The 15,774-nt window shown below is 42.7% G+C and overlaps 1 protein-coding gene across 2 annotated transcripts in view; it reads right to left on the bottom strand.

Moving 5' to 3' along the window:
- Positions 1-6: 6 nt before the first annotated feature.
- The window catches only part of LOC131689916 (protein spitz-like), a 37,826-nt gene continuing 22,058 nt past the window's right edge, over positions 7-15,774 (bottom strand). The window contains exons 3-4 of one of the 2 annotated variants that reach the window (XM_058975315.1): positions 11,200-11,894; positions 7-11,067 (exon numbers count right to left, since the gene is read on the bottom strand). In XM_058975315.1, the coding sequence (XP_058831298.1) occupies positions 11,002-11,067; positions 11,200-11,894 (761 nt within the window). In that variant the 3' untranslated portion in view covers positions 7-11,001. Of the gene's footprint in view, positions 11,121-11,199; positions 11,895-15,774 lie in introns of both variants that reach the window. The other variant, XM_058975308.1, reaches the window with a different exon arrangement.

Below are 15,774 nucleotides of genomic sequence, written 5' to 3' on the forward strand. Positions count from 1 at the left end.
ATTAAATAACGCAGTTGGGTAGGTCTTTAGGGTTCACTTTCACTACCATACCATCACGACTCACTAAAAAACTCCCCAACTATCACAGTATGAGCGACGTTGAGACATTCAGCTTGGTCGCGGTCTACGTGTGTTATTATGGTAAAATTTCTCCCGAAGCCCGTTGTCATGTGTCAATTAGCCTCAAATTTTGTCGCGATTTACTCGGGTAGTTCACGGCGGTGGATTCCAACAGAGTTCGAGATTTACCCAGGAACGAAATAGTTTTTTCTGTGAGCCATTTCGCTTCGTCCCACTCATATTGTCCATTGTTCGTTATTCGAACGCCAAACTATATTGATGGAATCAGCATACTCCCGCTACTCAAGTAACTGTCGATAGTGTCCTAGCGAATACTACACTTGAGCCCTTTAAGTCCTCCGAATGCGTTCCATCCTTTGAACCATATATTTCCCGGTGATCTACTCAAGTAATCCTCGACCACCGGCAGTGAATCTACCCTACTTCGATAGAGTGATCCCTGACAGTGGAATTTTTCCCGAGACGGATAGCAGTTTTGGTGAGCCATTGCGATCCGAGCTTGGTCGTGATCCACTCGGATGGTCCCCAGCGACTCATTTACTCTACTCCGACGGAGTGTTCCGCGATAGACACCGATGTTCCGTTTTTCTTCAAATATCCATCCCAATGGGTATCTGTCTTCAGCGACTAGGTACTACTCACCACATTTTTCCAGGTATTCGATACGCCACTTTTACTGGAGATTTGACAGTATTCGTGTAATTGCTCTGTTGACTGCATTCCATGTGCTCTCGAATCGATACATGCGAATCTAGGACTTATAAGGACCTCGTGCTCCGGCTTTTTTCGACATTGACACACTTTGGACAAAACGGTGACTAAGCGAGCACGAACCGATGTCTGAATCAATAATCACCAGGCAGGAATTGCTTCAAATCGATTATTTCTCCAGTGTCCATTTGGACATCCAAATCTTAAATTTGCTGCCACCTGGACATCAGATCAACTCTTTGCGTACTGCGCTGTACGCGCTTATGACTCGTATGACCGTGAACGCACTACTCAATTTTACTCAATTACGCTGTGATTCCAGTGGTGCAACTCCAGGACCTAACTGATAGTGTTGACCACCTTCTTGCAGGCATAGTCGAAATGATTGTTGAAGTTTAGGGCGTCATCCGTCATTGCGCTAAAGCTGTTCTAGCGCACGCCTCGAGACTTTGACAGCTGAGCAACAGCACTTCCGGTTTGTGGTAACTACATCTCGTAACTTCCAGTTTCTAATTGTACCGATCGCCTTCATCTACAAATTTTTCATCCTTTCCAGCGTTTATTTTAGTACCTTTAAAAAGATGTCATCCGCCCGCCTGGCAATCTCTACACCCCTACGCAGCTCAGGTATCAGCACACTATTCTAGATCCCATTCCGGTGTTTGACTCCTGTAGGATATCTGTACCCTGTTTGAACCGTAAAAATGAACCCAATTCCTTAAAAATTTTCACAGATTTCATTTAGTGCAGCAAATCAGTGAATGGCTTCTCAGGTTACTCTATTGTTAACCTCTTCTTCGCTGCATGAGTGTCATCTCGGCTCTTTCAATCACTGTCTGGACAGCTTTTAGTATATACACTGTTGCTAGTTCCTTATAGGGAATTTATATCATTCCTACCGCTCTACCTGGCCGTCTACTATACAATTGATCATACGACCGTTGGATCTTCGTGGAGGTTTCTTCTACGATAATCTTCAGTTAGTCAGAGCACATTTCCTGGGTGGACATGACACCTCTGATCCTCTCCGTCGCCACACAAAATGCACACATCCCCCTAGCGATCGGAGTCGGCATTTCGTCGTGGATGGCGCCGAACACCTCGTTCCACCAGTAAGCTGGACGCTGTCTGTTCCATGGGTTCCGTTTGCTTACCATAATGGTGTCACATGGCCTTGCTAGCGTTTCTGTTGGCTCTTCCGCATACAAGTTGAGATCCGTACCAAAACTCCAGCCAGTTCAATCGGATCATTTCAATGAGTTGACGTCTAGTGCAGCTATATTTTTATTTACGACATTCTATACACTGCAATGTGGTGCATCAGTGTCGAAGGGAGTGTAATTTGATTTACATTTCAAAGATGGGCATACTAGATCTTTTTGAACGAATTTGTTTCTTTGGGGAAGCTTAGCATTATCTGTTTGTTGTCAACAGTCGCACACTGATGCAGGTGTCTTCTTCAGCTCGTGAGTCAATCGTGTATACCTTACTCTCAGCCGAATTCTCGCGGTCAGTCCATTTTACCCTGTTGAATTTTATTTCGGGCAGTTTTACCTCAGAGAATGCACACCTCCGCTGGTATCATTGATTTCAGATAGCTGCTTTGATTTGACCAACGGCGTCTGCTCCAGTAAAGGATATGTCCAATGGAGCAATGCCCCTGGCTGCTTCTTGTACGATTCGGTCTGTCTCTTCATTACCGCGGATGCCAGTGTGACCTGAGATCCAGCAAGGATTGATTTAACGGTTTCCGAGCATGTCATCAAGCTTGTCGAATCGGACATGATTAGCAAATCGCTGTGGTGCACGTGTGGAAGGATTGTTGGAAGATATTCCCTCGTCTACAGTGTTATCGTTCTTCGAATCATCGATATAGACGACTGTTGAACGGCTGAACCGATCTGGCAGCAGCTCCCGAATAGCTGAACGGACAACTTTGCTTTCATGTATTTCTTGATGTCCTACGCGATCTGGGGCTTGGGATCGTACCACTTCCGAGCAATTACCCGCGTAAGAGAGCAAATGTTTGGAAGAGGTGTTCCGATAAACTCTATCAAACGAAGCTCAATGTACCGATGGGAAGAGCAGCATTATCCCTAAGTTTATCCAACATACGGATGTTAATTATGCAATGGTTAGCAGAACGGGCAATTCTAACATATCATCCCGTTGTGTGCAGGTGCCAGAGTTTGGTTGACGGTATTCTCTTCTCTGGCTACGAGCTCCGTCCCGTACAACATTCGTGAGGGATCAATAGCTGATTCGATTTGCAGCAGAGAGCCACGCTGACCACGTGAGAGTCTGGCTCGAACCATTTTCAATATATGCAGCCTAACCAGCGCAGAAATTCTTCGTCAGGTTACAGAGAATTTTAATGTTGAACGATTAGTCGAGAGTAACATCAAGAATTCTCAGCAGCGTTTTTGTCGGAGCGACTACACCTTCTATTTTTGTTTCTAGTTCGGTAGTCAACAGAACTATTCGCTCGAAAACCTTCACTATACAGCTCGTTAAGGTGATTGGACGGAATGTAGTTGAACCCGCGTCACTCGAATGGTTTTGATATTGGGATGATGGTTCCAGTTTGCTAACACGGTACGCCATATTCTGTTGAAGAGTTCCAACATGGCAAATTTCACCGTTAAAAGCTGCCATTGAAGCATTGGATAATCGTTGGAGTACTGTCCTCAAGAGCCACTTCGTCCTCATTCGAGAACTCACAGCAAGTTGAAGTTATAAATATCGTCGATGCTTGGCGAAAAATTAAAGCAATTTCTTCGGCCTTTTCCTTCTACCTTTGGCACAGTGACGAATAGATAGAGGTTACGGATCTTTGTTGTGTAAGTTCTTCAACTTCATCTTCTGTCTTATCCGTATAGCCACTAGACCGTTGAACAATTGGGCGATGCTGACGTTTCCCCCATAGATTGCATGGCACATGCTGCCGTCCGTTATTCCTGGAAGCTTTTCAGTGCATCCGCTTTGCGTGAGTCCTCTGCCTGGAACAGGGATGCCCCAGAGAAATCTGTGTTTCAGTTTAAAAAATCTGTTTACCATTTGAGATGCCTGAAACAGAATGTGAAATTTCCATAACGAAATCTGTGGAAAATCGAAACATTTTCGAAAATCTGTGGAAATCTATGAAATGTTCATTAAAAGGTCAAAAATTTGTCATCTGTGAAAAATAATCTGTGTTTAAAAATTGTTAAATAACAGTCATATTCTAAGATCTGATGACTAACTTTGGGGATGCCGTGAAACTATATCACCTCGATAAAGCGCTATTAGGCGAAGCAGATGTTATGCTGAACAACAAGTTTCCAAGCGAGGGTGAGTACGACCCCACTTGGGACATCTTGACGGATTGTTATGAGATAAAAGGGTTCATAGTGAAATGATCTCTGGATTATTGGCGTTAAAGAAGATGACATCAGAATCACACTAAGAAATACGAGCACTTCGGAGTGAAGCATTTCACCACGTCGAAAGCCTACGGTACCTCGATTAGGAAATAACGGATTTTTCGGAACACATGATTGTGTATTTGATCATCCGGGAAGAACGGTTAACTTCTCAAGTATACGCAGACCATCCAATTTCTTCAGGTTCAGGTCAAGGAGAACTGTGATGCAGCCTTCCATACAATGAACCCTACGATGCGAACGCCAAAATCGTTCAAACAACTTCCGAAGATTATACAAATTCCACCAATGTGACACAAGCATGCGATATTTGTGGTGGCGTTCATTGAAACACCCAGGGTTTCCCAGAATAACGAAACAGAATTCGAGTCGTAGTAGTTTGCTTTAGCTGCGTGCGTAAATGGCACTGCTGCAGGGATTGTCCCTCTGAGCAGTCGTGCCACAAGTGCCAACACCGGTATCATACGCTGCTCCAGAAGACGATGAACGGGTCAGAAAATTCTCCCACCGTGAACCCTCCTGTGTCCACCATCTGCTCGTCCAACTACACCCAGCCAACCAAGACGATACTATTACTTACAGCACTGGAGCAGGCATTCGTTAAGAATAATCAATGCTTCCCGTACTATGTCCTATTGGACATTGTCTCCAAGGTGATTTTTTTTAACTGAAGAGTTCACGAAACGTCTGGGTTTGTCGAAGAAACAAGCAAATGTTTTGATTACTGGTGCCAACACCTCGCTCGAAAGAATGATACCACTGAAGTTTCGAGCTTCCAATTTAAATGTTCATCTCGAGTGCCTGGAACTGCCGGAAGCGACAAACACAGTCTAATCGTCCAAAATAAACATCGAACACTGGGATCACCCCAATGGAGCAACTCTAGCCGATTCCGAATTCCATACGTCTGATAATAGGGTGTGTCCAACGAGCCAACGATGCTACCATCGACGTTCTGACAAATCGAAGAAATGCCGGGTGTTGTTTTCTCCTATTTGAAGACTCCACCGATACCGGTAAAAAATCAACAGATCTGTTAGATTTTTCACAACTATTTTCTGGATTCTATACCCATGCCGTATAATAGAAGCTGATCTAGTTTGTATTTTAGTCGGTCTTATGCCATTGAGAAACTCCGTCCAATTTGCTGCCTTTACTCGTTCGGTCATCTTCCTTTTCTTTAACTCTTAAGACTTTGGGTAGTTGGCTGAGCTGGACCTCTTATAGTGGATGTTTTTATGAGGTCCTTCCGAAGAGTCCGACAATTTTTCTTCGAGCTTCAAAAACAGCTGCCACCATTTCAGGGAATAATTACGGAGGTTGTTTGCACCATATGGTTTGCAATAGCTTCGGGTGTTAGCTTCAAGATATGGTTCGATTGTTTTATTTATTTGACTTCACAACTGCAGGGTAGAAATAGGTGGATATGTTCAAGCCATTCTCAGACGGGAGCAAAAACCACCATTCGTAAGATGCAATTTGGAATCCGAAAAATTTCTTCTGAAAGAAACTCTGGAGCATCCATTTCTCCTTTAGGAAGTTTTGCGTTTACCAGAGCTTGCTGCACCTGTCGGCGGTGTCGTGCCCATCCAGATATGGTGGCAGATGAACTGGATCATGCCACGGCAGACTTCTTAGAGCCATACCCACACTCGTCCGATTCTAATGCACCAACGTCAGATGGTGAGGAAATCAGATCACTGAAACGTTTGCGAGAATAGGGCGAATAAGTGAACGGTACAGTGCCTTCAGACAATGCGGATCTTTGAAGTCCTTGGCATACTGACGTGTTGCTTTTGAAATTATCAGCGAGCAGTTTAGGTCGAACGTCAGTTTCGTGTCCAACTGCATCACACACCTGCTCGACTCTTGTCAATATTGTACCGTTAGTGCAATAAGCAAACAGCGCAGGGAATAAAATACGACGGAACGTAATCACTTGACGTTTTGCCACGTTAATATCAAGCCTATTTCTGCCACTCCAATCCCTGAATAGTTGCAGTAAATGTTGTAGATGCCAACAATCTTCTACAGTACGAATAACAAGGTACATTTTGCAGCCGTTAATACGATCTCGTTGAAAATAGTACAAATAGCAACCGTTCCAAGTTACTTCCTTGTGGAACATCAGACTTATTGCCCAAACTAAATTGCTCTACAATGCAGTGGACTGTATCAATTTTCTGGCTTCTGAAGGGGTCGGTTAGGTAAACACTCTTACTTAACACTTTATTTTCATTAGTTTGAAGGTATTGATGTTGCTGGTTGCAACAAAACTTTCGCTTGTTGCTTTGCTGGGTTGAGTTACTAACGGATGGTGGGGCAGACGTATTGTTTCGGTGTCGGTTGAACGTGTCGAATGAAAGAAGCGATAACAGCATTCGTTAGCTTATGATCTCTCACACTTTCTTGACTTGTACTTGCTTTGCACTGCTTCTGTCGGGAGACATGTTAAGAAATGCCGAGACGAAACAGATTGTACAAAAGTATTCTATGATCAATCTTATCAAATACTGCTTTTTAGATCCATGTAGATGACATCCATCTGCGCTTTGACCTCCATGCTAGCAACATACTTGAACGTGAAACTCTACCAATTTGTTCTAACAGAGCTCACTGGTATGCATCTGTGCTGAACAAATGATATGTAGTTCTTTGTACAGTCCAATATAGCACCACTCACAATCTTAAGTAGCTTAGAAGAGACTAGGTGACTGCTAATTCCATCCAGAAATGGGATACACGGACTATTGCTTCCAAATGAGAAGATGCTGGGCTTGCTCAAACGAACGATTAAACGAGCATTTCAGTTGTTTTTGCTGTCTGTGTAACCAATCCTGGAGTAATTACGGAAGTTCCTAAATCAATCATATCGCTGGGAACGTCGAAAGCAACGTCTTCCGCTCCTTGCCTCAGTATAAAACTGCTCGAGAAAACACCAGCAAAACGAAAACTATTCCCACGACTTACGCCACCGTTGTGGCAAGTGCATTTTCAAGAAACACTTCGGAAGGTACCTCGAGGATAACGTCGCAGATTTGTCTGCATTTGGGGTACATGGGATTCGTACAAACTTGCGTTTAGTTAACGACATGCGCTGATAGATCGTTGAAAGTCAGTTTACGTTGAAAAGTATTCCGCTCACGTTTTAATTGGCGCAGCTGAAACGCACTCCAAGCAGGAAAAACGGGCGATCTGACACGAGATAGATTCAATTCAAACCACCGATTGATTTCACCTAAAAAGCAGTCTTCTGCCATATCATCAACATCTCCAGATTCGAGCACTGGAACCCAATCGATATTGTTCCGATGATTGAAAATAGCATCCGAGATATCCTACCAACTAATAATGCGATGGGTACACGATAATACTATCGCCATCCGTTGACGATTGGGCGCTTATATAGTGAAATGATAAGCTATGGATAGTGGGTGTCGACGGGTAGCAGCCTGCCAATTAACTCGGTCATACAGCCAAAGCTTTCGTCGTATTGGTGAGATTAGATAGCTGGCGTGAGCTATCTGTATAGGAAGATGGTGGTACCTTCCTTGCTAAAATTCAACGACCATCCAATGGAGCTGGAACATATCGGCAGATCGATGGCTACTTAGGCATCTTCGCTGAGAAAATTGGTTTCTCAGGTGTTCAAGATGATGCCGTTGGGCTTATTCACTACATCAAGGACTCCATTTCCACATGTAGATGTCCACAGGCGGCCTCTTGTTCCGTGTCGTGTACAGTTTGCGCTATGATGACCGATCGTTCGAATGATGTTACCTACGGGAGCTTTATGTGCGATGCCAATTTGTAGGTCTCCTAAATTTTCTCTCAGGTTCAACATTAGACTGGTTCAATTTTTGACTTTTAGCTCAACCGGGCTCTACTGATTCCTTTTATGGTCCTTAGTAATTGTGCAAATTTTGGTACCGATCGGTTGTGTCTACGGACCCTCCAAAAATTTTATATGGAAGTTTGTATGAAAAATCGGTTAACATTGAAAATAAATTCTTAAAAAATCACCTCATCAACCATTTATGAGAACACTATATATTTCAAAAGGTATTCTTCTACTGAACATATTCAGGGAACATTGCAAGTTTATGAAAATTCGCTGAGAAAAGTTATTAACTAAAGAAGCAGCATGACTTCAAAACAAGTGGATTTTATTAGTAATTATAGCAACCCTGTTTGAATAGCTACATCGTTATACAAGTGTAAACTAGACTTGCCACCCAGCTCTCGCGTATGGCAGATACAGCTATTCAAACAGGGTTGCTATGATTAATAATAAAATCCACTTGTTTTGAAGTCATGCTGCTTCTTTAGTTAATAACTTTTCTCAGCGAATTTTCATAAACTTGCAATGCTCCCTGAATATGTTCAGTAGAAGAATACCTTTTGAAATATATAGTGTTCTCATGAATTGATTCATGAGGTGATTTTTTAAGAATTTATTTTCAATGTTAACCGATTTTTCATACAAACTTCCATATAAAATTTTTGGAGGGTCCGTAGACACAACCGATCGGTACCAAAATTTGCACAATTACTAAGGGCCATAAAAGGAATCAGTAGAGCCTGGTGGAGCTAAAAGTCAAAAATTGAACCAGTCTATTCTACATGCATCGTCAGAATGAACTGTAGTTTTTCCGTTCAGGATCTGGTTGAAAAGTATACTTATTCACAGCACGAAAAACTCCGTTCTCTACTTATGTACGTCCGTTTATTCAGCAGAATCCAAATCTTCGAAAATGTGGTCACTGCAAGACAAATAAAACTATATCTTCCGTTGATACATGATACTAATCCATTATTATTCTAATTACACGCGAGGCGTGATTTCTCATTTATTACTATTTTGGAGATTTCATTCTGATCGAAATATTCTTATATGCACATAACAAAATAAAATTGTCAGAACCTCCCCTAATTCAGAGATAGATAGAAAACAGAATAAAAAAAACAGAAATAAAAAAAATGTGGAGAGATCCAGCGAATCCAGCAGCACAAGAGTCTCAGGATTTAAAGCTGATTTCAGAAAAAATCTGCGGATATAGGAATCCAAGACAGTCTAAAGTTTAGAATCGACCCAGGTATTAAGATAATTGAGTGCCCGAAAACAAAAGTGATAGGGGACCCTGCTTCGCAAAGGTTTACGAATACTTTACGAATGTTTTACATGTTCATGGCTAGAGATCGAAAATTTTCCTGAAGTATGAAACTTAATACGTAAAAGTATAGTCCAGGAAGTAACTAACAACTTTGCTGAAGACAGCACTATGCTAGGAAATCTCTAAAATGTTATAACTGTTCAAAGCTCAGCGGATCAAAAATTCCCCATTTTTCAAATATCCATGCTAATCTCACAGATAAGACGGAAGCTGATTCATGTTCTGAGCGTCGAATTATTTCGTTTTTCAAACCATTCCCTGAAACTTAAGGTCTGTTTTCGAAAAATTCTCGATGGAAAGCATAGATTTCCTCCAGTGCCCGGAGAAGATGAAAGTACTCCGACTCAAACCGAATGAACCTAGTTACTGCATGTACCTACTCTTCTAATAGGAAATCGTAATAAACAGGAGAGATTCTTTTAGCTTAGTAAAATCTGGGAGCAAGAAGCGAGTAATAGTGCTTCACCTATTTTTCCCGAAACCCAGAATGCACGCACACCCACATGAAATGTTACCCGTCATCACTACTCTCCCACTGTCATTTCATCCTCTGTCTCGACCGATCTTCGAATACAACGTTCCTCCACTGTCCCACCAGCCGGGACGGATTGGGACAACGACCAGTGTACTATGATGCTTTCTCAGCTGTACCGTTCAACCGAGAACCGATGTTGTTGGCGAGTTTCAGACAATTTTATTCCTTACCGAGACTCGGGATAATACTTAATAATAAATATAATATCTGGCATTGTGTTGTAACCGCGAAACGAAAAACCTGAACGAAAAATCTTAACCAGCAACTTACAAATTCTAAAAGTACTAAAACGTACTCTTTGGCTCGTTAGTTCGATAAGTGTGAAAGTGATGAGTGATGCTTGGGTTTTTGTGGTTGATGATTGTTGAAAAAGCTTGTTAAAAAAAAAAATTACATGACTATTTCATTGACGTGATTTTTCGATGGAAAACAAAAAAAAATCAGATTGGCTATTGACTTGTTTTGTTGTCTGTTTTGTAATTGTTTGTTTGTTTGGTTGTTGTTTTTTTTCTGGAAGGCGGTGATTTTTGTTCTTACTCGTTAACAGTAAACTAAACTTTATCCCTTAAACCTAACAACGCCAGCGATTCTTTCCCTTAAGCACTATGTTTTCCTTAGAGTAGCTACTTTTTACACGTGGAAAATATTCTTAAAGGAAAAATATAAAGTATTAGCAATAAATTAATGCACTCTCTGTTACTCTCCGGGTTGTCGTTTGATTTTTTCTAACATCTCCAGCGCAAAACTATTCGAGTCCGGTTCCGGTCCGGACAAACGTGGTGTTCGAGTTTCGAGCCGTACGATCCTTCGATTTCATACCCATGCAAAGCCTGCATGCAACAAATATAATAAGCTCACGCTAATCGCTCGAACACTCGAACCCCACTGTCTTTCTTCTCTCTCTTTCTATCTTTCTCTCTCGCACTGATTTGATCTCTCAGATCGGATTGTAATCGTGAGCGATGTTGTCTCTTCGTTGCATTCGAACGCCCTGCCCTTCACTCGAAGGGCAGAACTATTTATAATTTACCTCCGCACATTCCGCATGTCTAAATTTGTTCATAATTTACCGTCGCTCTTAGTCTATCCAACTATCTTCCAGTAAATGCGTCTCAAATGGCGGACTATCCATCGAATGTCTAGCCTAAATCCAACATGAACAAAACAAGGAAACGTAATACGACCTGAATCGGTGTACTTTCCATGAAGGAGAAAGGGTAGAGGAATTGATAAGTCGGGTGGGTAGGATTGGTAAGATAACAGCTTGCTAACTCACCACCTTTTTACTCTTCTTCAGCAACTTGCTGCTGCTGGTGCTGCTTCCGGTTGCCTTCGAAACCGAAGCCGCCGATGCGGACTGGAAACAATGTAGGAAATATAGCAACACTAGCACCACTATTAGTGCCAAAAACGCCCCGTAGTAGATGCTGGCCGTCTCGATGTGTATCTTGGACTTACGCATGCTTAGGTAAGTCCCATCTAAGTACTTTGACTCGCACCGTTCACCCATGAATCCATCAGCGCACTCGCACGTTGGCATCGTCGAGTTGGCGATCGTGAAGTTGTAACACTTGCCACCATTGAGACAGTAGTTTTCCTCGAACAGCAGCGAACACTTACCCATTCGCATCAGCTGATCCTTACTGTTGCCGGCGTTTCCACCGGCTGCGTTGGTGGTGGTGGTGCTGGTGCTGGTGGAGGTAATTGAGCCGGCATTTCTACTGCTGCCGCCGCCGCCTCCTCCGCCAGGACCAGGTCCGGGGCCGCTTCTCGGATCCGTCACCGTCGATGTCGTCTCCGATTGGGACTCGCTGACCGTCGATGTCGTCTTGGTGGTTATCAGGGTGAATGTGGTGGAATCGCCATTGCCGTTGGTGGTGGTGATCTTCGCCGAGGAGGTCGTTATCACACCACGAAAGTGCGAAACTGGCCGGGGGCGTGATTTTGGCATTGATCTGCTCGAACAGCAGTCTGGAAGGAGAGAGGTGAGATTAGGCAAAGATTTATTAGCGTATAAAAATTGAAATATTTTAAGAAATATTGTAAAGAATACTTGAAAAAGTTCCGAATAACGCATGATTCATACAAAACTTAAGGCGTTCGCTTTCTTAAGACCGGGCATCTCGGAGTACATTACTCTGTTGTTGATTATGAATACCCTCTAAATACTCTAATCGAGCTAACATTTCTTTGGGCTGATCAAACTGATTTCTTTGTTTGTTTAGTGTTTATTTGACCAACTAGGAAACTAATCAACGGGTATTTAATGTGCGTGGGGAATGCGCATGGTCTTGTCTGAGTGAAATGATGGCTGTTGATTAATATATTAGGGGGTTGAGAATTGGCAGAATCAGAAGCTATTTACCAATTTGCAGTAGTTATATCAGCACGAAGAATATATGGTCGGTTGACCGGACTATCAGGAATCAGAATATATTGGCTCAAATGGCACGTTCCCCGTACATAGTCGGGAATTGGTGCCTTGCCGTGTGTTTTCATCATTTCCTGAGCGGAAGGAAAGGACAAGGAGGTGTGGGGAAGTAGAATTGGAAGGGTGGGAAAAATAACAGCACAAAACAAAACTCGAAATCGCAATTGCGCTACCGCTGGACAGTTGCATATCAGATGATATGAGGTTCCGTAGTCGGATTCACAAAGATCACATGAAAAAGACTCAGCGCGCTGAATAGTTGCCATGTGATAATTGAGTTTGCAGTGGCCGGTTAAAGCCCTGGTCAGCATGCCGCAGTGGAGCTTCGAAAAATGTAAGAGACCACTGGGCATGGTTGTTCTAGAAACGCCTTTGTTTGGCGACACGTTTGTAGATTTCTCCAATAATTGCGGTGCTCGGATGAAGCCCAGGACCGTATTTATTCCTATGTTGACTATGCTTATTTCTTCGATTTGGGTTCGGCACGCGATCACTAGCTTGGACCGGGATTTGTCTGAGCTAAAGGCCTTGATTGCAGCCTGACTATCGGAGCAGAAGTTTATAACTCTGCCGGACAAACTCAGTTGAAGGGCCGATTGCACCCCGCACATAATCGCAAAGATTTCTGCTTGGAATACAGTACAGTATCTACCTAGTGAGTGAGATTGTTCCAATCTCATTTCACGACAGTAGACACCAGCACCAGCACGTCCCTCCATCAGAGAACCGTCAGTGTAACAGACTACTTGCGGTTGTTGTTGTCTTTCCATAAAGCCAGACAACCACTCCTCTCGAGAGGGAATCTTCACATGGAATGTCCTGTAAGGAAAACTACAAGTGAGTGTAATATCGCTGGGAGCAAGAATATCTTCACCCCATGTAACCATTTGTGACCACAATCGTGACCGGACTAAGTCGCAAAACCTTAAAAAATGAGATAATCATAGCACTGAATAAAGAATTTCTACATTCGATTTTTAGCTGATTTAAAATATATTTGAAAATAGGTAATCGTTTTTCATGGCATTGTATTATTTTTAGAATGTCGTGATTCGCCGGAACAAAGAAACAAGGAATAATGATATCGTGAACATACCGTTAGATCCAATTAAACATGAGCAACACTCCCAACTGTCGACAGTCTGGAGCTGAAGTTGCTTTTTTTTACAAAACCGATCATTTCCAAATCAATTCAACAAACAATAAATCTGTCATAAATTCTCGGCAACCGGCTGCCCAGAGCAATAAGCACATGATAACACTTCTGAGAGTTGCATAGTTGATTGTATCACTTATTAAGGTGAACCCAGATTTGTGTGACTCTTTACCCCATCCTACTAACAAAAAGTCCTTCCCGTGGCAAACGTGGAGATGCAGAGGCCTACACGGTCTCCATAACAACGTTTGCTGCACTAACATTCCTTTCCTTCCCCGATGGCTGTAAGGACGTTCGTTCATTCTCTGTGCAATTTTGCTTGTTCTGGTCGATCACGGGGTAGCATCTACGAATTGTACGGTCATCGTGCTCATACTCATGCTCATGGACTACGTTCCTCAGTGCTCCCAATTGGCGAATTGGTCATAAATGTTTCCTTGCTCTGGTTCTACATTTGAAGTCTACTTCGCCAGGTCAGTAGTCGAACCGTTTTACTATGGGCGTGTGTTTTCTTATACGTTGTGCTATGAATACTCGTTTCCGTTTGAATGTTGCTGCGTAAGATTAGATTTTTGTATGTTTGTGTGCGGATGTGTCTCTGGTTAACGGGTACTAACAGCAAACTGCCATGCTATTATTGTTCAGTATTGTTTGCCATTTCATAATGGAACGACTTACACCGGCTCACCTTCAAATTGTTAAACTGTATTAAGAAAATAAGCAGCGCTCTGTGAGGAATGTGTTTCATGCACTGCGACCATACTATGGTCGACATAATCGGCCAACTGAGTCCTCTATTCGCCATATTATCGAAAAAAAAGTTAGAGTCGCAGTTCCCGTGATTGGATGATAAGCGACAAAATCGACCACATCCAGCACACAGTGAATCGATTTGGCACCGTTCTCCACGGCTAGGCTTGTCGTATGCTACGACTTAGTGTATTTTTCGGAAAGATCTTGGCTATCGTGTCATCGTAACAAACTGGTTACTGGCCGAACTTGAAGCCCGTGGTCTTGAAAACGTTTGGTTTCAGCAGGACGGCGTCATAATGCAATAATGGAATTAATGCATGAGAAATTCGGTGAACGTTTAATTTCTCGCCGTGCGATATCACTCGTCTAGACATTTTTCTATGGGGCTATGTGAAGTCAAAGGTCTATGTGGATAAGCCTGCAATTGGCCAGATACTACTTGAAAGGCACGATCGCGTCATCAAAATTGGACCACTCAAATGGACTAAATGGCAAAGCATGTTCTTCGGAGTTATAATAAAGATCTCGCGATTTTAGTCATTTTTTGATGTTTTTTTGCTAGTATTATCGTGTAGGGCTCGAGCGTTTGTATGTTAACGTGTTGGATCACGTGTATGTAACTCGCGTGTATATGTATAATTCATTTATATAGCCTTTTGCATATTCGAATGGACTTTTAAATGACCAGCTGAACCTGAACCCGGACATAATCAAGGGGTCCCATAAAACGACTAATGCCCGGAAGTCCCACCCAAAAAAAATTCAACAAAGCCGAGACCGTTAGGAAATCTCTGAAATTGAGACGAGACTTGAGGCCGGAAATGCAGTCGCTAACCTACCCCCGATAGCCAGAAGTCCCACAAATGCACAACATGTCGAGAACTGGCGTCACACAGTGGTCTAGAACTGTGAAAAACAGACCAAAAGTAATTATCTCGCGAGTTTTGCATTTTCACTGTCTTTGAGAAAGATTCAATACAATAAAACTGCTGCTCTTGGTGTTAATACATCAATGTTTAGTCCACCTATAAGTGAGATCTGAAATCAACTTTTTCAAAAAGTTCATGGCCCGGATCGGTCTTCGGCAAAGTTTTGGAAAATATCATGTCAAAAAACTTTGCCGAAGACACGTGATGTCTAATGGATATGAGAGTATAATTTAAGTGTGTTTAATCGCAACCCACAGCCACCAGCAATCTAATACGCACACGCCAAATGGACCAGAAATGCTGGAAACGTCGAAACCCGGCGTCATATCAAAGAGAAGTTCGGAAATGCAGTTTCAAACCGTTCCCTGGTATAACGACTCCCAAAATCGCACACCCGCCAAGAAAAAAGAAAAAAAATCAACAACTGCACCTCCAAAACCAGGTCCCACCCTGATCCTGACCCTGCGTCCAAACCCCAAAAAAAAAAAAAGAAAATCCCTTCGAGACGACACCGGATCCAGATGCCCCACGCACATCACAAATACAAATTCGACCCTGAAACCCCATTTTTTCGAGAGTTTT

Source organism: Topomyia yanbarensis, chromosome 1, assembly GCF_030247195.1.
Source record: "Topomyia yanbarensis strain Yona2022 chromosome 1, ASM3024719v1, whole genome shotgun sequence".
Lineage (NCBI taxonomy): Eukaryota > Metazoa > Arthropoda > Insecta > Diptera > Culicidae > Topomyia > Topomyia yanbarensis.